This window comes from Ochotona princeps, chromosome 24, assembly GCF_030435755.1.
Source record: "Ochotona princeps isolate mOchPri1 chromosome 24, mOchPri1.hap1, whole genome shotgun sequence".
Taxonomy (NCBI): Eukaryota; Metazoa; Chordata; class Mammalia; order Lagomorpha; family Ochotonidae; genus Ochotona; species Ochotona princeps.
The window spans coordinates 32604010-32629519 of NC_080855.1; the positions used below are offsets into that span (position 1 = coordinate 32604010).

General features: G+C 43.5%; 1 protein-coding gene across 1 annotated transcript in view; it reads right to left on the minus strand.

Moving 5' to 3' along the window:
• The window catches only part of LOC131483155 (S-adenosyl-L-methionine-dependent tRNA 4-demethylwyosine synthase TYW1-like), a 143087-nt gene that overhangs the window by 108522 nt on the left and 9055 nt on the right, over window positions 1–25510 (minus strand). The window contains exon 2 of the mRNA XM_058680489.1: window positions 132–267. Within this exon, the coding sequence (XP_058536472.1) occupies window positions 132–267 (136 nt within the window). The remainder of the gene's footprint in view (window positions 1–131; window positions 268–25510) is intronic.

Consider the following 25510-nt stretch of genomic DNA (forward strand, 5'->3'; position numbering starts at 1 on the left):
AATATTAAGTAAACCACATGGAATATTCCTGAAAAAAAAAAGAAACTCTGAAACACTGAGGATTTTTCATCATTATTTTAAATACGTCTCAGTTTTCTGTTTTTCCTCCTTTAAGATGTCATAATTCTTACCTTTGTTGCTAAGGCTTTTAAACTGTCAAGGAATCTTTGCCAGAAATCCTTAAACAGTGGGCGATCAACTTTCTTCAGGCTATCTTTGGTGCTGGGGGGCAAACTGACATACAGTTGAGTAACTGACTTGCGGTTTCTTGGCAATTATTTTTTTAAAAAAAAGAAAAAGGAAAACAAGAAAAATAAGAGCAAAATTATGTCTGCAGCAGGCTCCACACTTGTTATAAAATTTACAGTTTATAACAAGTGTGGTAATTAAACATTTCACTGGGTCTAGACACTTGTACTTCTCTCAAAAGACTGAAGCAATGATTTTAATAATGTGATAAAATAAGATGCCTTCCAATTATTTTTCAGCTGACTTGGGACCATCTCCAACAAACGGAAACCATTAAATTACTTAAAATTGGTCGCATCTTAAACACCAGGTTTTCATGGGATAAACAGAAAAAGCTCTAAGTATAAATCTGGCAGCATTATCAAACACAATCAGGGGGCTTTTCAGACCTAACTCTCCCCACAAACTCTGACCCTCAAGACACACACGCAGCTGAAGCCTCGCAGTGCTGAGGGGTCTGGGATGAGGGGCCAGCCCTCCTCCATCAACTCAGTGATAGAAGACTTCAAAGGGACAGGACACAACCCCAAAGCTCAAGTTTCATTTAGAGGGCACAAAGCCATGTCCGTATGCCTCAGAAAGGGGGGGGGGATGAGCTTAGAGTCAGGCCTTGTGAGCACAGACGATGGCCTATTTGGGGATTTCTGCAACTCAGCCAGGGCAGCAGCACTGAGCTCACACCCCAGGAGGAACCTCTGGCCACCGAGCCTTGAATTCCTTTGCCTTCTCTGCCCCCGTGAAGATCACTCACTCACCACTTCTCTCAGATTCTCCTCTCATAATTTCATTCCTGTCTATTGGATTTATTGCAAAGCATGCTTTAAACCTAGATTGTGCTTTTTCTGGTCTGTTTCCCCCCTTCGAAATGGACTTTGCAATCTATTCAGTGAATTTAAAACAAGAAATTGGAGAGAAAGCCTCTCTCAATAATCTCATGCATTCTTCTACTATGACTTTTCTATAACTATTTCTCAATGTATTATACATTTGTCTCGAGAATATTATTTCCGGGAACTAGCACAATGGCTCGCTGGCTAAATCTTCGCCTTGGACAGGCCAGGATCCCATAGGGGTGCCGGTTCATATCCCAGCTGCTTTACTTCCCAGTCAGGGAACTTTACTTCCCAGTCAGTGGACTTGGGTCTGGGAAAGCAGTGGAGGATGGTCCTAAACCTTGGGACTCTGCACCCATGTGAGAGACCAGGAAGAACTTCCTGACTCCTGGCCTCTGATCGGCTCAGCTTTGGCTGTTGCAACCACTTGGGGAGTAAAGCGGTGGATGGAGAAAATTTCTGAATATTTTCTCTTTGTAAATCTGCCTTTCCAACAAAAATAAATAAATCTTTTTTTTTTAAAAGACTTATTTTATTTTTATTGGAAAGGCAGATATACAGAGAGGAGAGACAGAGAGGAAGATCTTCCGTCCGATGGTTCACTCCCCAAGTGAGCGCAACGGCTGGAGCTGAGCCAATCTGAAGCCAGGAGCCTCTTCCGGGTCTCCCTCGTGGGTGCAGGGTCCCAAAGGCTTTGGGCTGTCGTCCCCTGCTTTCCCAGGCCACAGGCAGGGAGCTGGATGGAAAGCAGAGCTGCCGGGATTAGAACCGGTGCCCATATGGGATCCCGGTGTGTGCAAGGCAAGGACCTTAACCACACTACACCATTGTGCCGGGCCCAAAAATAAATAAATCTTTTAAAAAAAAAAAATAACGTATGGACATTTTTGTTTAAACGTTCTTCAACTTTTAAACATAGAGCTCTAATACATGTGCCATGAAACTCTCAGTGTTTTAGTGCTTTATGTATCCTTTTTATAACTGTCAGTAAAACTCTTATCAATCTTTGAGTGTAAGACCTTTGAAGGGCAGAAGCCACAGACACAGGCAGATACTTAAAGCTAACTTTGAGTGAAAAATCATTGAATTTCATGGCCAGAGCATTTAAGAGAATGCAAACCATTAAACAAATGCTCACAAATGCTCTCTGCTTTGGCATAGTGACATTCAAAAGAAAAGACCAGAAATGCCTAGACCTAAGGTTATTAAAAGTGAAGATGTCCTTGGGTCCAGCTTTAGGGCATAGTGGGTACAACCACCACCTGTGTGGCTGGCATCCCACGTGGGCAATGGTTCATACCCCAGTTCTGATCTAACTTGCTGCTAATGGCCTGGAAAAAAAACAAAAAAACAGAAGATGGCCTAAGTGCTGGGGCCTCAGTCACCCATGTGGGAGACACAGATGAAACTCCTGGCTTTGGCCTGACCCTGGCTCTGGCAACTGCAGCACACGGGAAGTAAGCCAGCAAATAGATCTTTCTCTGTCTCACTCTCTCTGTAACTCTGACTTTCCACTAAATAAATAAATCTTTGAAGGAAAAAGAAATGATGTTATTCTGACCAGAGATGGAAAGACATATGCCACAAGGTGACTGTTGTGGCTCATAGGGTCAGGCTGTCACTTAGGATGTCCAATTCCACATCAGAGTGCCTTGTTCACATTCCAACTACTCTGAACTTCCAGTTCAGTTTCCTCTTAATGCACCTGCAAGACAGCAGATGATGTTTTACATACTTTTGCCCCTGTGACACAAATGGAAGGAGCAGATGGAGTTTCTGACTCTTGGCTTTGGGTGGCCTAACCCTGGCTGTTGCAGGCAAAACAGGAGTAAAGCAGCAGGCAGACAATCTCTCTGTCTGTTTCTCTGTGATTTACTGCACTTCAAATAAATCAATAAATCTTGGAGAAATAAAACACTTGGCAGATTCTCATTGCCTTAATTCCTCTGGAATACTGATATACACAAAACATCCTTAAAAAGCACAGTATATTTTGCACAATTTGTCCCTTAGTATCTGTGGGAGCTTTGTACCAGGATACCCACGAGCCCACAGACACTAAAATCCAAAGATGTTCAAGTCGCTTATGTCAAATGGAACAATCATTGTATATAAGCTACGTATATATCTCCTTCTGAATACTTTGAAATATCTCTGGATTACTTGCAACACCAGTGGTAATGTAAACATATGTTACAGTTGTTATACTCTATTGCTTAGAACCATTAACAAGAAAAAAAGTCTGTCCATGTTCATTATAAACATAATTTTTTTTTCAAATATTTTTAACCCAGGGTTGGCTGAATCCATGAATGAGAAATTCACAGAAATGGAATTGTTGGAGATGAAGTGTTTATTCTTAATGTCATTCCTCAGCATAGTACAGTGATTATTGAAAACACAAAATAATAGCATCTACAATGACTGCATTTTCTCATCACCCCCTCTTTTTTACGGAAATAATATTTATTTAGTTGTTTGAAAGTTAAACTGACAGTGATCCAGAGAGACAGACAGAAAGGAGGGTGGGCAAGAGAGGAGGAGGGGAGAGACACAGACAGCAAGAGACAAAGAGAGAGCAGGCACATGTGTGCGTGAGCTTTCCATTTGCTTATCTGCTCCCCAAACGGGTGCAACCAATGAGGCTGGGCAACACTTAACTGCTACCAAAGCCAGGGCCAACTTTGGAGGGGATGAACTTTCCCCATGCCTTCCAGGAAGTTGGTTTCAACTTCAGGGCTAATGGTTTTCTTTTTTTAAAGATTTTATTATTATTGGAAAGCCGGATATACAGAGAGGAGGAGAGACAGAGAGGAAGATCTTCCATCCGATGATTCACTCCCCAAGTGAGCCGCAACGGGCCGGTGCACACCGATCCAAACCCGGGAACCAGGAACCTCTTCCGGGTCTCCCACGCGGGTGCAGGGTCCCAATGCATTGGGCCGTCCTCGATAGCTTTCCCAGGCCACAAGCAGGGAGCTGGATGGGAAGTGGAGCTGCCGGGATTAGAACCGGCGCCCATATGGGATCCCGGGGCGTTCAAGGTGAGGACTTTAGCCGCTAGGCCACGCCGCCAGGCCCCAGGGCTAATGGTGTTCAAGGTTATGGCGAGGGTTAGAGAAGTCAGAATGGTATCAGTTAATACCACAAAGCTCACAGATCCAATATTTAGCCATTTTCCCTCAATAAATGCTCCTTCTATTTTTGCATGCCTTTAACATTCACAGCTAAGAAAAAGTAGATTCAAATAATTTCTGTCAGTATTTTGATTTTTTAATTGTATTTTTAAATTGTTTGGACTCTGTTATTTGTGCTGGCATGTAATCCATAAGGTTTCTTCACTGCCACCATTCATCAAAATAATTTTTTGGCCTATTGTGATCTATTCTCTGAATCATAATCAAATAGGAAGTGGACTGTATAAATCTCTAACACATTGGAATATTCTAGCCATCTTTTATATTGATTTCTAGCTCAATTCCATTGTGGTCAGCTATTATCCCCAATGTGATTTCAATACTTTGTTTAAAGAAATTTTAAGACTGTAAGGAAATGAAAATGCAAATTACTTTGGTTGACCCATTATATGTTTGTACTGCGCAAATATGTATAGCTTTAAGAATTATATAAAGAAAATTTTAAATATTTCATTGTAACATGTTATAATGTCCAGCGCATAGGCTGTTGGGTAACTGTTCTATGTTCTTGAAAAGAATTTGTATTCCAAAGTTTCCATCTGCAATTCTCTATTTCTGTAATTGCTGTAATATGTATATTAGTTTGGTTGACCCTGAAAGACCCAACTAAGTGTTAGGGCTTGGTCCACAACAATGGTTAGTGGACTAGCGCCCATAGCTAATGGATTAAGAGGTAGCCTCTGATCTAACCCGCAAAGTGATTAGATAAAGATGCTGTGGTTAAGTCATGGTGGCTTCATACAAATGTGGACATGGAGGACGAGCCTGCTGCCTGTCTCTCTCCGCTTCTGAGCTTACCACAGGATCCTTCAACATGTGTCCCATCATCCCCTGCCTTTACCAGACAAGACCAATGCTCTACCCAAACCTGGACTATAGCCCTCCAAAACTGTGAGCTGAACTAAACTTACTTTCTTCAAAGTAGCTTCTCTCAGATATTTTTCATAATGACAAGCATTAACAAGAGAAATACAGATTAAAGTTATTATCTCAGGCATTAATACTGCTACTGATATTGATATGCTTAGTTTATCAACCTAAAAAGAAATATTATGACTCTGCAGCTGAGTGTTTTGAATTCTTACATGGTTTTATATTCCCCGTAAATAAAATTCTTCATTATTAATAAATACTTTAATATAATAATGAAGACATGGATTTTGCCTTCAAGCATATCTTGTACAAAAAAAAAAAAAAAAAAACCCTTGGATATCACTTCAAAGGCAAAACTCCTCAGTATTTTTATACATTATCTCCTACACTTACACTGCCACCATCATGAGCACAAATTATTTTTCAAGTAAGGTGACTAAGCACTTAAAAGTTATTCAGGAAGGCAGGAGGAGATCCCACCAACACTCTCTAGCACAGAGCATGGGCTTGTCACTGACTGCACTGCTTCCTCTCAGCCGATCTAGAGACTTGTTTCTGAAATGTGTTACCTCAATTCAGACACTGAAGGCAGTGTTTCGCATTTAACACATTTACTAAAAACAAAATATGTTGGGGGAAAAGGCTTTCTATAAAAAAGATCACATCACATTTAGGATCCATCTCCATTTCATTACAGTTGTTTTTTATAAACAATCTAAGCTGATGCACACTGGAAAAGTTTCTTATTAAAATTCATCCATCTCTTCAAACATGTTTATGAAGAACTATCCAATTTATAAAGGTTCTGTAAAATATATGAATGTCTTGCTAAAATTAAAACAAACCAAAGTAATAGAAATAAAGCTGGAATAATGAAGGTGTAAGACCATTGCTACATCACATCACTCACAGAGCAATTTCTCTGACAAGTGGGAGATGATGCTGAGCGTCCGGGATAAGACACCAGGACTGTGGCTAATTCGAAGGCACCATTCTTTAGCAAGGTAACTACGATCATCAGTTGGCTCTGGACAATTCCTGTTGGATCATTTTCTTGACAAAAGTCAGAATTTCAGATTTTATGCAAATCTCCTGATTTTGAGTGCTAGTAAACAAATGTTTTGTTTTCTTTCTTAAACACGCTGTAGGAAACACAAAAAACTCCTTTGCAGCAGGTGTCTCTAGATTTGACAGCTCTGGCCTTTTTATATCCTCTAGGCCATTCACATAACTATATATATATTTTTTCCAACAGAGTTGCTCAAAAACACGGTGAGTCCTGCCGGCTCAAGGCTGACGATCCTCTACAAGCATGCTCTGTCATGCTCCGTGTATACTGTAAACACAGCCATAAGTGCCTCGCTTGTCCCCCATTCGCGTTTCCTGCCCTGTAGATTTGAGTGCCCTTCTACTGACTCTGGGCCCAACTGTCTGGTTTGGTTTTGGCTGACAGGAAATGAGCAAACAGAAGTAGATCTTTGAAACCCTGTCACACATGATGAAGTCTAGAATGCCTGATGGAGGATAGGTAGCCACGTGCATAGAGTCCCAGGTCATCCTAACAGAACCTTTTATACAGTCACCAGTCCGCAAACTGACATGCTACGTGGGCAACCCTAAGATCCACAAAACCAAAACCCAAAGACCTTCAAGGTGATGTGTAGAATTGGAAGCTAAATAAATGGTTCTGTTACTTGCAACTTGGGGTGAGTTGCTCCAGCAGACGATAACTGTTACATGCTACATGAAAGAATGTGACGGACCATTGTAGAAACTCTTGTTTTGATGGGTGTAAGAAGGCTTTTCCTCATGAGAAAGAATTTTTTCCTTTCACTGCCAGTCCAATTAGCACTGAGTCTTACACATTCTTGGCACTTTGGTTAACTTTTATGTGTTCAAACAAGAGCACAAAGGTATGCAAACACAGTGCAAAGGCTTGCCCATGTGTCTAAGGTGTCTGCAGCCAGATCTGCATAAGGCTATCTTTGAGATCCCTTAGTCCTGGAAGACCCCTCCCTGAGAAACAATGGCACAGGCTTTGGAGCTACAAGGGAGAAGCTACGTGTCCTGAAAGGGCCACGAGTCTAAATGTATGTGGGCCAAGGGGAGACCAATAGACAAGATCAAGACTGCTCAAGAATACAAGGGTATGAGTGGTATCACAGTTACTGAGAAGGAAAAAAAAACTCATTAAAAAAATTAAGGCCTAGTAAACCACCCAACCACACAGAGAACATTGCGACTTTCTAGTCTACACTCAAAGATAAAATGGTTGCCAGAGGTACCTTGATGCTGACTTTACTAGCTAGATTAGCACTACAACAACAGTATAAACATACAATTAAAACTCATGAACTCTGTGTTCAATCAGGTGATCAATACCCCAAAGGGAACTAAGACATAAAAGACAGATGGTATTTAGAAATACACAGAAATAAGTAATACTATTTGCACTTAACAGAGCTATTTTTCTTACAGTTTTCCCTTGGGCCATGGGGAAGTGGGGTTTGGACAGCTTTCCAACTCACAGAGTCCTCATATTATGAAATTACGAATTTCAAAGGCCATCAGTAGGTGGCTGAGACATAGCACGTGAAGCCAATGATTGGGATGCCTGCATCCCATACTGGAGTGCCTGGGATGCAGGCCTGCCTCTGCTTTTGTTAAACCTTCCTGCTAATGAGCCCAGGAGGCAGCAATGGATGCTGCAAGTAAAACTGAGCCCCAGCACAGTGCCTTGCTGTAGGTGCAAGACACCATCAGGTCCCAGTCTTGCATGGCCTGCCAGCTGTCCTCCCTTAGCTTAAAGTTGTCCTGTCCTGCTTTGCGACTGTAAATAGATGTAGCTGGACCTTACTGGGGCCCTGAGCATAGATTCATGAGGCCATTTAACTCCTCTATGGATAATATCTAAAGGGTCAGCCTTGCTTTGGGAGGTTTCTTTTCCAAGACCCCTAGATTCGGAACAAAAAGGAACACCTGCACGCAGCCCCAGAATGAAAATAGTCTCCTTTGGCACCACCACAATTCTCTAACGAGCACAGTATAGCCAAATAGCCCACACAGCACCACAAGAACTACAGAACAAACAGGTACTTGGATACAAGTGAAACCACAACTCCAGTGTGTAAGAGTCTTTATCCCAACCCTGGGAGGAGACTGGGAATTAACCAAAAGTAGCTGCCCAGAGCCTTGCTCTGTGCATTGTAAACAAACACCTTCCTTCTCCCACCACTCCAATGTCACTACCAGGCTTGCTGTACAATGAGTGAGTGGATCCAGTTTTGTTTGATAGCAATTTCCCCAACCAGTTTTGAGAGCGCTTCACCATACAACCAAGAGGGTTGCTGTCTCCCAGGAGGAGCCACAAATGGAATTCCTGGATTCTGGCTACTGCCTGGCCCAGCCATGACTGTTGTAGGTGTTTGGGAAATGAACCAGCAGATGTAAGGTCTCTCTTTCTGTCACTCTACCTTGCAATAAATAAATGAATACATAAGACTTTTAAAATTGAAATAGGCAACTGCACAAAATCCAGTATCTGAACCTTCTAGTTATGTGTGTTATGTGTTTGTGTATACATACATACATACATACATATACATATAGTAGTGTGACAGAGATGGGAGAAAAAAGACAAAAAGAGAGAGACTTACCACCTGCTGGTTCATTCTCTAAATGCTCAGAAGCCAGGATTCTAGAATGTCATTTGGGTCTCCCACATGGGTAGCAGAGACCCAAGTACTGGTGCCATTTTCCACTGCCTTTCCAGGGCTGTTAAAAGGAAGCCAGATCAGAAGCAGATAAGATGCAGCCTGGTGCTCTGATAAGGGAAGCAGACATCCCATGTGGAGGCTTAAGCAACTATGCCACAACACCTGGTGCTAAACCCTCTACTTATAAGACTCAGCATAGTATTGGTATGTCAACACTCACTGCTCTTGAGTTTTTTCTGAACTAGCCATTCTTTCACAGGAGACTGGTTCCAGGGTCCCGCACAGATACCAAAACCTGCAGATGCTCAGTCCTTGTGTAAAACTCATAGCATGTGCGTACAACCTACACATCCTGCTGTACACTTTAAAATCACTTCTAGATGACTTCTAATGCATAATGCAGTGTGAAATCTGCATAATGGCATTGTTTAGGGAGTAATGTTCGCTGTAGGTGCTTTTTTTTTCTTTTCAAATATTTGAACGCACAAAGTAGGACCTGCAGACACAGAGGCTGACTGTATGCACATATTCCATCGGAATAGGTGAAGGTTGGAGAACTGCCTTATGTTTGTGACAACCCTGGGCTAATACATCATTCAAAGCCAGCAAGATTGCCCCGCGTCAAACATGAAGTAGAGACGAGCATGTTGTTTAGCCCAGCCCCATCAAGGTTTCCGTAACAAAGTCTTCCAGAGCTTCAGTAAGGCTCTGGTTTGGGTTACTCTGAACATAGTCTCTCCAGTAGCAACAGAATTTCTCCAACTCTTTCCTGAACCACAGCATCCTTAAGAATGCAGGCTTTGCTGAGGCTTGAACAAAATCAAAAGGGAGGCAACATTGTAGTATACCAGCTGAAGCTGCTGCGTGCGACACCCACATCTCACTTCAGAGTGCCTGGGTTCAAGTCCCCCTGCTGCTTCCCATCCAGCTTCTCACTGATGTGTGTCTAGTGGCAGATGACAGCTGGAGTACTCGGGGTCCCTGGCACTCACATACGAGACTGGGATGGTTCTGGGCTCCTGCTTTCAGCCTGGCCCCCATCCTCAGCTACTGTAGGCACTTGGAGAACTAGCTAATGAAAGATCTCTCTCCCTTTTTTTTTTTTCTCTCTTGGCAAGTAAACAAAACTAAACATTAGAAAACATTCAAAAAATGTGGTCGGCAATTGGCACAGAAGTTAACACGATGCCGGAGATACCTGCACCCCATAGCAGAGCATGTTTTGAGTACTGCCAGTGTGCGCCATCAGAGGCAGAAGACAAAGGCTCAAGTCACGGATCCTTGCCACCTACATGAACGGACTAGACTGCATTCTCAGCTCCTGACTTTGAGGGAATCCAGTGCCAGCTGGTATGGGCATTCAGAGCATTCAACAACTGGATAGAAGTGGTCTTACTCTATATCTACAAAAAAAATTTTTTTTGTAAATTTTGGGAGGGGCCTGGTACAGAAGTCTAGTGGCTAAAGTCCTCACCTTGCAAGAGACAGGATTCCTTATGAACACTAATTCTAATCCCGGCTGCTACATTTCCCATCCATCTCCCTGCTTGTGCCTGGGAAATCAGTCAAGGATGGCCCAAAACCTTGGGACCCTACACCCACATGGGAGACCCAGAAGAAGCTCCTGGCTACTGGCTTTGAATCAGCTCAGCTCTGGCAGTTACAGCTGCTTGGGGACTGAACAAGTAGATAGAAGATCTTTCTTTCTGTGTCTGCTTCTCTCTGTATATCTACCCGTTCCAGTTAAAATAAATAAACCTTTTAAAAATGGGGGAAAAAAATTGGGAACATTTTAATCAAGCAAGGAAAATCCAGAAACAGAACTTTCCTTTCCTACACCTTATTTCTTTCCTGATTATTCCTGATAGCAGCAACTCTTCCATTTTTACATGCTTATATTCAAGATCTGAGAAAACTGCCTCTGGTCATGCCCACACAGTCTTCTCTCTACGTCATCCAAGCCAATCGTGGACCTTCCCACCCAAGCCTGACCCTTGCTAACAGGAATACTCTGTTGGGACTGGCCCATAGCGCTTCTCTCATCTGGATCCCTGGCACATCTCATTTTATCCCATGCAAGCACATTATTCTGTAAGAAGCAAGGTCTTCCTAGAGGACAATAACCAAAGGCTTTCATAGTCTCTTCTCAACCCCTCCAATGTGATATGCAATTGCTTGCTGTTCTGTATTTGGTGGACAGTTGAAAAGGATGCATAGACATTTGGACACTTAAAAAAAAACTCACAGAAAACGGGATAAAAAGTTTATTTTGGTGCAAAATGTTGAGATCCTTTCTCACTAGGAATATTCAAAAATTGGATGGAAGATGTGAATTATAAACAAAATCCATACACCTCGAAAAATTTTTGTAAAGAATTAACCACCTCCTAAAATGTTTTGATGAACTTGCTTTTTCTCTGAGAGGAAGAAGAAGGAGAGAGGGAGAGAGAGAGAGAAAGAGAGAGAAAAAGAGAGAGAGATTTCCCATCCATTGGTTCACTCCCCAAATGCCCAGAAACTGGGAACTCAGTTCTGGTCCCAACAGAAGTCACAGGGACACCACCTGCTGCCTTTCAGGGTCCACCAGCAGTGGGAAGCTGGAATCCCACCTAGGTTGAATTTCACAAACGGTTACACCAGTGAAGGAGCTCAAGAGTGTCCATGGCCTAGAGACTTGTCACACACCAAGAACACCTGGTATATGTTTTATCTTGGAGCAACCAAGTCCCAATGCTATCTCTCCTTCATTTCTCCCTCTGGTTACTCCGAACCCCAAGGTTATCTCCTCTCCTCTCCCTTTCTTCAGGTTGGCTATGTTGCACTTCCTTTTGGCTTTCTTCAAGTTTAATCAACATAGAAAAACCAATTCTTGAGACTCTTAGTTCCACCCAAGATAGTGATTAACAAAAGCTTGTATATCCTGGCCTTTGTAACAAGAACTTTGACACCCTGGCTTTTGGTGATATAAAAGTCTATGTATTCTTAGCATGGATGATGGCCACAGTACAGTTTAGTGAACTCATTTCTCTGTTTAGCATCTTCTAGTTGTCTGTTCAATCCATACTGACACACCAGAGTGAGACCGGTCAGGGCAATGCATGTTTTAAAAGTTCCTCAGGTGATTCTAATGCACAGCCAAGACTGAAAACCAGAGCACTCCCCATCTATCTGCACAACAGACTCATCTGGGAATCGAAATTTCCAAATTCAGTCCAGTTCGGAGCAGATCAGTCACCAGTTCTGGGGAAGGCATGGGAATGATGAGCTTCTGGAGCTCCTGGTGACCTGATGTGCAGACTGGTGAGGGGAGCATTGACGCACACCACTGGCTGGCGACACGAGCAGGACGACAGAACTAACCGGACAGGTGGGCGTCGGGCACAGCAACTAAGCCACTGCCTGAGACACCCACAGCCCTTACTGTCGCTTTGCTTCCAGATCCGTCCTGCCGATGCACAGTTAGGGCAACAGGGGATCACTCCAGTGCTTGGGTCCCTGCACACAGGGAAGACCTGGATGGAGTTCCAGGCTCTTAGTTCCAGCTTAATCCAGTACTGGCAGCTGAGGGCATCTGTAGAGTAAACCAGGGAAGGGAAGACTGCTTTGTCTCTCTCTCTCTACTGTTCAAACAGAACTAGTAAAAACCCCAGTGCCCACATGGCATTGAAAACAATCAAGTCACAAACTCTGGGCATGGGACAGAGGAACCAGTCTTTCCCAAGTGCTCTCCACACGATCACAGTGCAAGCACAGGCTGACAAGCACTACCCTCGACTCAAACACAGGAAGCCAGGGGACAGAATGTCCTCACAAGTCCCTCCCTGGAAAAGGGGCAAATGAAAGAAACCTCCTTTCTCTTAGACATTTCAATGGCCCCTGTTGGAAGAATTTGTGCTCTGAGGAGATCTGGGCCCTGGACACAGGCTGTGGAGAAGCACGTTTGGCCATCTGGACCAGTCACTAGCCATCTCCATCAATCACGGTGAGCAATCCTTACCTTGTTAAGACTTGTTGAGACTAAACAGGACAATGTTTGTAAAGGCCTCAGCTGAGTGACCGGCACACGGGAAACATTCATCAAGGATATGCTTTTACCGAATTCACCCCAGTTTGTTTTAACAGATTAAATCATGTTAAGGGTAATGATTAAGGGTGCTGTCACATTAACAATAGTAACAAAGAAACTGGGGGAAATAAAGCTAACTTTCATAGCTCAGTCATGCCTTAGTTTACAGGAAGTGATTTTAACACACACACACTCTCTACTTGTAAATAAGAAAGCGCACGGAAATACGCAAAGGATCGAATCAACATGATACAGGCTACAGTCAGAACAATCTAGAAGTGGCAGATGATATCCTCTTCTATGACTCTAATGCACGTCTAAGAATGAATTTCATACCAGAATTTCTGGATGAATGGCTTTTTAGGTTATTGGAATCTAACATCTTAACTCAAGTGAATTAGGTTTTAAATAGAACTTGAGCCTTTAAATTCATTCTGTGTTGCCAAGACAACTTGACATTAAAGCATAACGTTTCATTTTTGTGAAAACTTTCATTAACTTCAGTTCCCCAATGTGCAGCTGAATAGAAGATGGATTAAAGTCAAACCCCACAATGAACCTGAAATTCAGAAACTGAAACAACCGGGCGATGGTGAGGTGACAGTCACTGGGAGTCAGAGGCAGTGAGTTCAAACTCTGGCTCTGCCATTAAGATAGTAAAGGCTCTCACATTCAGAAATGCCTCTTAATCTTTAAGATGGGGCTTTTAGAATTTTACACATATACAACCAATCATTGTAACAATTAAATAAGACAGATTCCAATGAAACACTTAGTGCGTTGCCAGGCCCAGCACATAAGCATACAAAAAAATGCTACCTGCAAATATTTTGGCTCTGTGAATTGAAGAAACATTCAATCATTTTAATCACTTTAAATGAAATGGTAATCCTATTCCATTAAATGTATGTTTATTGATCACCTAATTTGTTTCAGATTTCAAACCAGGATGTAAAACATAGCAAGATCTGTGCCCTTGTGTCATGTTACAAACAAGATGTACAGAAGAAACAATACCCACCAATTGGGGCAGGCTTTTAGTCTGTGGTTAAGATGCCTACATCTCACATCGGAGAACCTCGGTTCAACATCTGGCTCTACCGCTGGACTCCAGTTTCTTACTTTGTAGACCCTGCAGGTGGCAGTGCTGCCTCAAGGACCTTGGCTCTTGTTATACACTTGGAATAACCTGGATTGAGTTCCTGACCCACAGCTTGTCAGGTCCAGTCCTGGTCTTTTGTTGGCACATGGGCAGTGAGCCAACAGATGGGAGTTCTATCTCTCCCCACCTCTCTCACTTCAAACAAATCAATAAATTCCACAGCAGTGTTACAGGGCAACTGACTTTTCTACAATGATGAAAATGTTCCTGATCTGACCAACCCAGTACAGAACTCACTACTCACATCTAACTATGAAGCACATGAAATGTGCCTAATGAATAAGAATATTAAAAATTCATTTTCAATCACTTCAAGGGTGAAGGGTTGCTGTTGTAACCTGCTGCTTGTAACAGTGCTGGTTTGAGTCCTAACTGACCTGGCTCCAGTCCAGCTCTGTGCTACTGGAAAGGCAGCTGAAGATGGCTCAAATATTTGTACATCATGTGGGAGATCTGGATGCAGTCGCTAGCTCCTGGCTTTGGCCAGGTCCAGCCCCTACCGATGTGGCCCTTTAGGGAGTACACCAACAGATGGAAGATTTCTTTGTCTGCCACTCCCTCTCTCTCTCTGTCACTCTACCTTTAAAGAGGTACATACTGGACATTTCTATGAATATCTGACCAACAACCCTTTTGTGTGGATGCCTTATCATGAGGTTTTCTTACAGCATTCAGAAAGCAAGCAACACCCCGGCACCATAGTCTAGTTAGTGGTTAACTCCTCACCTTGCAAGAGCCAGGATCCCATATGAGCGCCGGTTCTATTGGCTGCTCCTCTTCCCTTCCAGCTCCCTACTTGAGCCTGGGAAAGCAGTAGAGGATGGTCCAAAGACTTGAGACCTTGCACCCACATGGGAGACCTGGAAGAAGCTCCTGGCTCCTGGCTCCTGGCTCCTGGCTCCTGGCTTCGGATCAGCTCAGCTCCAGCTTTTGTGGTCACTTGGGGAGTGAATCAGCGGACAGAAGATCTTTCTGCCTATCTCTGCTTCTCTCTGTATATCTGCCTTTCCAATAAAAATAAATGAAATCTTTAAAAATAAAAATATTACGAAAAAGAAAAAGACAATGACCAGGTGGGCACTCTGTTGCCCACCTCCGCATGTCCTCTGAAAGTATATATATTACCTCACTTGTGAAAACCACCTGCTGGAGACCCTTAACTCTTTGTATGGCTTCAATTCTTTTTCTGGGCTTTTTTGTTTTGTTTTGTTTTTAAGGTTAATTTCTTCTTCCTGTTATTATTATGTTGAGATCATTTTAACTAATTCATTGATTTTTAATTATTTGTCATAATGCATATCCTTAGACCTGGTATTTCTCCTTTCCCCTGCCATCCCCCTTCATCCTCTCCCCATGATTGTGTTCCCCCCACATTGTAACAATAGTTTAGTCCCTCAAAAATAGCCACAAGTCCATCATTCTGCTTTTTTAGTGTATGCTGACATTTTGGGTATAGAGAACGGCACAAAGTTTTTTGGATTTAAGTTTTTTTTTAAGGTTTATTTATTTTTATTTGAAAAGCAGAGTTAGAGAATAAACAAGATCTTGTATTTGCTGGTTCACTCTCGAAATTGCCTTAACTTCCAGGTCTTGGCCACTCTGAAGCTCGGAGTTTCTTGAGGATCTCCCACATGGGTGCAAGGGCCTGAGGACTTGAACCATCTTCTGCTGCTTTCTCAGGCCGTCAGCAGGGCACTGGATCAGAAGTGGAGCAGCTGGTACTCGAAATGGGGTCCATATGCGACACCAGTAAATAATTCTTTTTAAAAGACAATGCACACTTTCCATGGATTTTCTGAAGTACTGTGAAGTATAGCTGCTTAAGGAATCAGTGTGTGGTAGCTTAGTGAAAACCCTGAAAGTGTCAATGCGCAAATATCAACCAGTCTCATTTTCAAAGCCTTTCTTGCAAATTCACGATTGATTAACTAAGTATATTTTGCTGACGTGGTGATATTTTGTCAAAAAATCTAAAACATGAAAAAAAATCATTGTGGGCATTACAAGCATAAAATAGACATCCTAGAAAGGCTGTGATGATTAAGAATAAAATTGGTGGCAGTGTTGGGTTTCCAGGACACATGCTTCCGCAAGGGTTCCTCTGTCCCCAGATATGCTCTGCTTTTCCCCCTGCAATCCTATATCCTATTATTCGCCCTGCAATAAAAGCCATTTGAAACACCAACAACTTACAATAGTTCCGAATTGGCTAGGCTGGTTTTGACTTTCCTGCACAGGACAAGTGCTTTGAACAAGTCTGGCAGACAACAAAGCCCAGGCATTCACTGAACTCACCTAACACATTTCTGTTAACATGGACAATGTCAATTCCATGACTTATTCATGGCTTATTTCCATTTAAAGTGCATTTGCGAAAATGTGCCTGTCAGAAAAATTACTATCAAAACTATGGTTGTCATTCTGAATCAAGAACATCTCAGAATGTAGAAGTGGATGTCTATGCCTCGGGATTGCCTGCTGCCCACACAAACTGCTTAGGACACAATCCATCCGTGGGAGTTCCAGGATGTTCGGGAAACACACATTCCTCGTCCCCATGGGCCTGTTATTTTAGGATTCCATTGAGTCATTAGGTACTGAGCCAAAAATAAACTGATTAGAACATACAGAAAAAATTATTGGTATTTCTTGCTGTCTGTCATGGTTTGTTTTATGTGTCAGCTTGTCCGGGTCACAGTGCCTAGATACCTGATCAAACATTATTCTGAATGTTCTGCTTCTTGAACAAGAATTAATCTTTAAATTAGTGGACTTTGTTTTAAGAATATTAACCTCTGTGAGGTAGACTTGCCTCACTCATAACCTTAACATTGTAAGTAGACAAAGACTGACCTCAGAGTGTTAAACAATATTGCCAGATGCCCTTTGGCCTAACCCACTTCCCTACTCTCCCACCCGCCATTCAAACCATGAGACTTTAGATCCACCATGCCTCCACAATCTAAAATGAATTAACCGATCTTCCATAAAATGAATGTGTTCGATACACAGCTTATATGAAGATCAAAATCAAAATAGTAACTAAGCCAACAATGAATTTAAGGAAAGCTAGTGTAATTGCAGAAGCGGCTCCTAGGCCTTTACCAATAATTTAATTTCTACTAGTAAGGGACACTGTACTTCAACAAATTAAGAAAAAAGAAATTTGTTGCTCTACCCACCAAAAGGTGCCTGAGACTAAAGTCAAGATGAAAAATGCAATCATCATTAGCAACTTTGAAGACGTACAAATCTAAGCCCATTCATAGATACACACATACATACATGCATGCAGTTCAACTTCCCTAAGAAAGTTCATCAAGAATAGACTGCAATTATTAACTAAATATATTTTATACATTAAGATTGATCTTGAACCATTAGCAGCATCATTACCTTGCTCCATTTCTTCTACGAAATAAAAATAAGTACTATAGTCTTGGCCTCAATGGAACCAATTTCACTGAATGAAAGAATGGCCTGATACTTAGAGTGCTAATTCCTGGGGTTTATAAAGAATTCCATAGACACTGTCAACATGATAGGATTGCTTGTATTAAGAAAATACTAGTTGGACTGTTCTTTACTGTTGTATTTGAAAAGATAATATAGTAAAGGAGTCATCAGCATCAGGAGAAAACAGGCACACACACCTTTAACAAGGACCTAACAGCTTATGTTTGTTTCATAATTAATTTAATTTTGGATCATTTTTACACATTTGATTAGGGTGCAAAGGGTCAAAGGCCAGAGGAAAGTAGGTGAGACCATTGCTTTGACAATTCTCCTTTTCCCTTTCTATATCTGTGGGGGAGGGGAGAGATAAAGGGAGAAGCCACACCCAGCCTCCCAACCATCCCAGGGTCTCCCATGTGGGGCACGCTACGAGGGTCCTGTTTAAGTGGTTTGAATAATTTAACAGTTCTGTATTGTTGCCGATCTTGCCGCTCCAATCATGATGAAATCTCTCCAGACTCCACTGGTTGACATAGTCCACCTTAGAGACTTTGTTTGCTGGGGTAGTTGATTGATGTTTTTCTGTCCGCTGTCCTCTGATATGGCACCAGGTGTCCTCTGCTGGCTCCAGTGTACTGCCTTATCCTCCATGTGCATCTGGATAAGCTGTCCACTGCTCCATCTAAGCCACTGAGGAAGGCCAGCTCTGACACCTGTATTCCACAGTCAGACAATGGAACCTGCAATTTCCTCCATGGTTGGAGTTCTGACTCCAGTGGTTCGGTTGGGGGGATTCCCAAAGACATCTCATCTGAGGTGATCCCAGATCTGGTTCTTGTGTGTGTATGTCAATACAGAGTTCAGCCCATTCTGTCACCAAATCAACCTACCCATGCACTGGCAGTTGCACTTGCTGGATCGGTTGTCTCCAGTTGTCTCTTCTACACAATCTAATGGGTATTACAGTTTAGCCTGATCCTGCCTACTGCACACTTGGCCCTCAGGCAAACCAGTGGGAGTTGTAGCCTAGTTGGAGAGACCCGCAATAACCCCAACCAGGCCTTCTCCCTGCCCTGGTTTCTGTGTTTGTCAGCATGAACAGCTGACAAATGTGGGCCAGTCTGTCCCACATCCCATTTTGCTCTTGTATGTGGCAATGGACATTGAAGCTTAGATCACCCCAACCAACCTCACTTTCCAGTCCACACTGGTGCTGGCAGGTGCCACTCTCCATCAAGCCATGACTACCCCTAAGTCCTGATTTCCATGCTCACCAGTGATAGTTGCAGCCCATCAGAGAGGTGCCCACTATTTCCCTCATGGGCTCACTCTCACAGATCTTGCATTCTCCAGGTGGTTCTGCAGCTTAGCTTTACAGAGTTTGTCCCCCAAGGCACCATCTGCTAGCTGATGCTGTGACAAAGTCCAACCAACCCACACTGACTCTAGGTCATGCATGTACCAGTAGGTATAGTCAGCCCAGCCTTGCTTTCCCCCAATGCAGCTCACATGCAGAACAGGCATTCTAGCACTGCCTGGCCTGGTCTGCCCCCAAATCCAACTTTTATACTCACTGGTGGGAATAGGGGTCCAGCAGGGAAGCCACCTACAGCTCACCTACCAGGTTCTCCTGCTATTGTCTGGGTCTCATGTGTGCTGGCTGGGTGCTACGGCACAGCCTAGCCAGCTCCAGCCAGCTCTAAGTCCCTGCCCTAATGTGAACTGGCTGGTATTGTGGCCTGACCTGGCATGACCCACATACCATACTGTCTCCCGGATTTACTAGCAGGTGATACGAATTGGCTCCGCCTGGCTTATCCCAGACCTAAGCCAAAGGTAAGTCCATTGGCACCATAACCTGGCCTGGGCTGGGCTGCTCCTTTTCTTGGTTCTTGCATTCACCTGCAGGGACTGTGGCCCATTAGAGGAGTTCCCCAGGCTCCTCCATCAGAACCTCTCACAATGCCAGATCTCGCACACACTAGTGGGTCCATGGGCCAGCCCTAATCCATCTGTCTCCTCTCCTAGCAGGATCAGTAGCCTTTCGTGACTGGTCCTCACCCATTCCAGTTCTTACTGTTGGGTGTTACAGCCTAGCAAAGCCTTCTCCATATCCAGACACAGCTCACACATGGCTCAGAAGGGCCAGAAACCTAGCCCAGCCAATCCTACAGCCACCCTGGTTCTCACAAGCACCCATGGATGCTGGAGTCTAGCCCAGGCTGGCATACCACAGACCCAGTCCATATCTGTGCCAAGGGACACTGCGGACATGTCCAGACAAGACCACAGCCCTCCACTCCAGCCCCCGTACTCACTAGTGAGAACCACAATCCAGCCAGGGCATCCTCTTAGCTACCCAACCAGGGCTGATCCCAGTAACAGATCTCATATGTGCCAGTGGTTGCTCTGATCCGGCTTGGCATAGCCCGTCCCCTGTCTTGGCCTTTGTCTTCAGACGCTGCAGCCTGGTCTGACCCAGCTGGCCCCAGGTTCCAACACTCACTGGGTGGTGCTGCAACCTGGCCCTGCTCAGCCTGCTCCCATCTCTGGTTCATGGAAACCAATAGGCTTGACAGCCTAACCTAGCATGACCTGCACTCCATCTTGATTTCTGCACTTGCCTGTGGGGTATGGATTGTTCAGCCCTGCCAAGTCTGCTCCCATCCAAAACCAACTCACACACTTGCCAACAGCTGGAGCTACCCTGCCCAGCCTACCCAACACCCATGCCTGGACAAGGTGCTCACTAGCAGCCATGACCCACCAGGGGATTTTCCCAAGTTTCCCCTCTAGGGCCACTCCCAAACCCAGATCCCACTCAGGCCAGTGAGTGCTTGGTCCTTACCCAGCATGCCTGCTCCATCTGTCCCAGACTTTATGTGAGCTGATGGATGTTGCGGCCTTGCCTGCCCCACACCATGTTTTAGAGTGCTCATGCAGGTACTGTAGCCTGGACCTGCCCTGCTTGTTCCCAGCTCCAGTACCAGTGAGTGTTGGTGAGTTCCATGGTCACGCCTAGCTCAACCCATCACCATCCCAGGTCTTAAGCTATTCAGTGGGACTTGTCATTCCATAGGGTTGGGCCCACATATCCCCACAAAATCTACCCCCAGAGATTCTCTTGCATGCTGGTTGGTGTCATGCCCCAGCCTAATGTGACCCGTCCACTGTGATGACACTCACTGTTAGGTACTGGGATCTAGCCCTGCCAGACAAGCCCCCAGCCCTAGGTTTCACGTGGGCTGGCAGGTGGTGGTCAGGAATGTTCCGTCTCAGAATTCCCATGTGGGCTGGGGCATTGGTCTGACCCATAAAGGTCTTCTGGTCTCTCCCCTTCAAGCACCAGGTTTCAGTCCTCTCGTTTACCTGCCAAGTATAGTGGACTTGTCACTGGGAGTCCTTCTGAAGTCATTCCTCATCTACACATGAGGTGGCCTTTTCCAAGGATATCCCTCAGTAGTAATTCCTCTTCTGGGCATGAATCCACAGGTCATCACTCTCCCTCACCTGTGCAATCCTCCAGTATCCCTGCAAATCCACAAGTTCCCAGAGAGCACAGGTGGCTCGCCCGACTGGCCTTGGGATCCAGGTCATTGAAGACACCCCCTTCCCCTGCCCCTTCCATGTGGTCGGGGGCTCACCAGAGCAGCCTCAGGACCCAAGTCGGGGAGGATACCCCCTTCCCCCAGAGCCTAGCAATTTCAATTTACTAGTTGTAGCTGTCACTGTACAGGGCCATCAGTTGCTCTGTCCACCAAATCTATCTATAGAAACAGTTTTCAAAGTTTGGTTCCAGTTCAATATCAAAACACCTAGAAACCTCTCTGAAATGCACATTCATGAGCTTGCCCTCAAAATTACAGGACCCAGCTCTGGGGAACTTAAATCAGCAGTCTTGAATGGAAAAGTTTGAGAATTAGTTATCTCCTGTTAAGTCAAATATTGTTAGGTATGAGACAGAAATGAATCAGGAAATTCTAATTAGAATCTGACTACTTCAGATTTCATAAAATTTTTTGTATTAATATTATCCCTTCTCTTTTTTTATAAAGCAGTCACTGAAAAATACTTTTCCAAAACTGGCTGACATTGTTAATCACCTCACTTCAAGTTACCTAAAATGTCCAGTGTATTCACAGGGTTGCTTTGTGCTGTTCCAGACAAAATGGCAAAGGTTTTCGGGCGGAACACTGACATTCCCAGGCAACACACACAGGGTGAATGCACTATATTACACATTGCTAAGCCTGGATTAAATTCAGAGTTCTTCCATCATAGGGTTTATGAACTAAAAAGGTTAAAATATACATAATGTTTCTACAAGTTTTCACTTCACTATAGTAAAATCTGCCAGTGGAAACAAAATCTCAAAGCAGCAATTTTTCTGCCATGATTCTGCTATTAACAAGCATTCACAGTCTTGGAAGATAAATACCTCTGAACTGCTTAATCATATTCTGATGGTTTTCGATGGCTTTCTTTAAGATCATTTCTGGTTGGTCCATCTTCCACTGCCACTCAGTGCCCACAGGGTTGCTGTGATGCCTGGAAACAAGATGCAAAGTTCTGAAGGACTCCTTGTCATGAGAGCTTGGCTTCACCATAAAACCACTGCATCGGGACTGGTTTCCTCCTAAGAGCACATCTGTTTAGAGGTTACCTTACTTAAGTCAGGGCAGCAATCAGACAGCAGGGGACAGAGAGGCCATCGGACATCTCTGTTCAGGCTCCAGACTCTAGCCCTTCACTGAGTTTGCAGAATACTGACTCCTGTTTTCAACCATGTTAACCGGACATACACTGAGAATCAAAGCAATCTTCACCATGTTATTGACATCTAAGTCGACTTGTCATAAACATGAGTGAGGAGAGCTGGAATCTAAGCTTGGAGATCACAATGAGAAAGAGGGCCTCTTCTCGCAGGCCTAGGGAGGGGAAAGGAACTTCACTTGGAACTGTCTTGCCTGCAACCCCTATGGAGTGAAACTGGAAAGAGTCAAACAGGCAATGGAATCAGGAGAGTAGGCATTTTGTTTCACTCTGTACAAGCAGGAACAAACAGCAGGTGTGGGAATGGCCTGGTACTTCATTACAATCAACAAATATGGAAGTGTGACATCAGAAATCAACATGCATGGATAGTAAGTGATGTTTATCTCTGCAAGTCTCCTTTTTATTCATTTTTCTAGCTGGCCCGTCTATAGTTCCAGGGATCTATTCTCTTGCTGTGCTCCTGTGTCTCACCAGGCAACCTCTAGATCTCCTTGAGGAGTTTCCACATGACTTACTCCAGCTCCTCTCCAGGTCTGGTCTGAAACCCGCTATCCAAAGTGCAGGGAGGTGGGAGATCTGAGAGGTGCTGCAGCCTCCATCACACTTTTGGAGAATCATAAGGGCCTCTGATGGTTTTTGATTTCTTATGTTTTGATTTCCTTACAAATATTTTCTATTACTCATTTTATCTGGTTATCATAAGGTTTTTTAAACATAATTTATCATTATTCTGTGTCCTGTTACTTTCTTAAACTGTCTTCAGTATTCCAAGAATTTTCTGATTATTCTGCTTAAATTTCTTAGTTGCAGTCATAAATTATGGGTAGCTGCCCTTTTTTAAGATTTATTTATTTTTATTGGAAAATCATATTTACAGAGAGAAGGAGAGACAAAGAGAGCTTCCATCCACTGGTTCATTCCCCAAGTAGCCACAAAGGCCAGAGCTAAGCTGCTCTGAAGCCAAGAGCTTCTTCTGGGTCTCCCATGTAAGTACAAGGTACCAAGGCTTTGGGTCATCCTATATTGTTTTGCCAGTTCAGAAGCAGGGAGTTGGATGGGAAATGGAGCAGCTGGGACATGAATGGGTGGCCATATGGGATTCTGGCATCTGTAAGACAAGGACTTTTGCCACTAGGTTATCGCATTGGACCTGGGTTTTGCTGCCCCTTCACAACACTTTCTTATGTTTCCAGTTCATGTTTCCTTTCACTGACAAGAGTATTCAAAACTGTTAAATCATAACAATGAAATGAGTCAGATCCTGGCCCACTGCTTTTTAAAAAGTGAGTTTTTTGGTCAAGACAGACAAAACTTTTAATTTAAAATTTCAAGAAATTAAATCTTCCCATAATAAACAGAAGCAAGAGGCACAACAAAACTGAAAAAAAAATTATTTGCTTTACTGGAAAGTCAGATATACAGAGAGAAGGAGAGACAGAAAGATCTTCCATCAGCTGGTTCACTCCCCAAGTGGCCGCAAAGGCCAGAGTTAAGTTGATCTGAAGCCAGGAGCTTCTTCTGGGTCTCCCACGTAGGTGCAGGGTCCCAAGGCTTTGGATCACGCTCTACTGATTTTTCCTGACCACAGGCAGGGAGCTGGATGGGAAGGGGAGTAGCCTAGACATGAACCAGTATATACATGGGATCCCAGCAAACGGAAGGTGAGGACTTTAACCAGTAGGCTCCCGCATCAGACCACAACAGGGGTGAATTTCTAACACCAACAACAGCAACAGCAACCACAGAGGGAATCACAGATCAGTACAGTATACTTTAATAATCTTTGGATTATTTATAATACCTAATGATATATAAATGTTATATTTAAAAGTCTGCATGTGCCCATGCATTCAACCAACTACAGACTGAAATATTTAGGGGAAAATTACCTCTGTACTAAACACAGATTTTTCTTTTCCTGTCATTATTCCCTAAGCAACATAACAACCACTTTTACATGGTTTGGGGTGTTGTAAGTAACTAAGAGATAATCACTTCTAATTACTTATAAATAAAGTTTAAGTTACATATCTTTATGATGTACACATGTGTACCTATGTATGTGCATATACTGAGAGAGAGGTTATATGGAAGTGTTATGCTATTTAAAGTTTACTTATTTTTTGTTTATTCAAAAGGCAGAGCAAAGAAGACAGAAAGAGCGATTTTCTATTCCTTGGCTTCATTCCCAAATGCTTTCCCTCACAAAGCCTGAACTCCATCCAGATCTTAATGCGTGTGGCAGGGGCACCCACATACTGAGCCATCACCTATTGCCTCCCAGGGTAGTGGGAAGCTGGATTGAAATACAGGGGCAGGACTCAATCCCAAACACTCCAATTTGGGCAGCATCGCTTCCAGCAGCATCACTCACTACACCACGATACCATTTGATTTAAGGGCCTTGAGGAACCCTGGGTTGTGGTCGTCATCACAGGGCCACAGAACCAACTATGCAAGGATGTTAAAAAAATGGCTGAACTTTACGTATCAAAATGAAGGGGGAATTTATTTTGAAAAATTCATACTAGTGTACAACATTTTCATATACACCACGTCACAAAGCAATTATCCCTTACAACAATCCTGTAAGAAAGTTACTTTCTTTTCTATTCTTTTTCTTTTTCTACAATTAGGAAACTGATGCTCAGAGTCTATTTTACTACTCTAGCATAAGGAAAATGTTGAGGACACAAAACATTGCATTATTTCGACCTTAAATTTAAAACAAGTCCAATGCCAGCCCATATGCACCGCAGCCCACATAATCACATGACCAAGAGGTTTTGTTTGGCAAATGTTGCCCTACACTACTTCAAAACAAATTTTTTTTAATTTCTTTTTTTATTGGAAAGGCAGATTTACAGAGAGCTGGAGAGACTTAGAGAAATATCTTCCATCTACTGGCTCACTCCCCAAGGGCCTCGATAGCCAGAACTGAGCTGATCCAAAGCCAGGAGCCAGGAGCTTCTTCTGGGTCTCCCACGTGGTTGCAGGGTTCCAAGGCTCTGGGCTGTCCTCAACTGCTTCTCCAGGTCACAGGCAGGGAGCTGGAATGGAAGTGGAGCAGCCAGGATACGAACTGGTATCCATATGGGATCCTGGCACATGCAAGGCAAGGACTTTAGCCACTAGGCTACCATGCAGGGCCCCAAAACATTTTTTTTTAAAGCACATCTTCT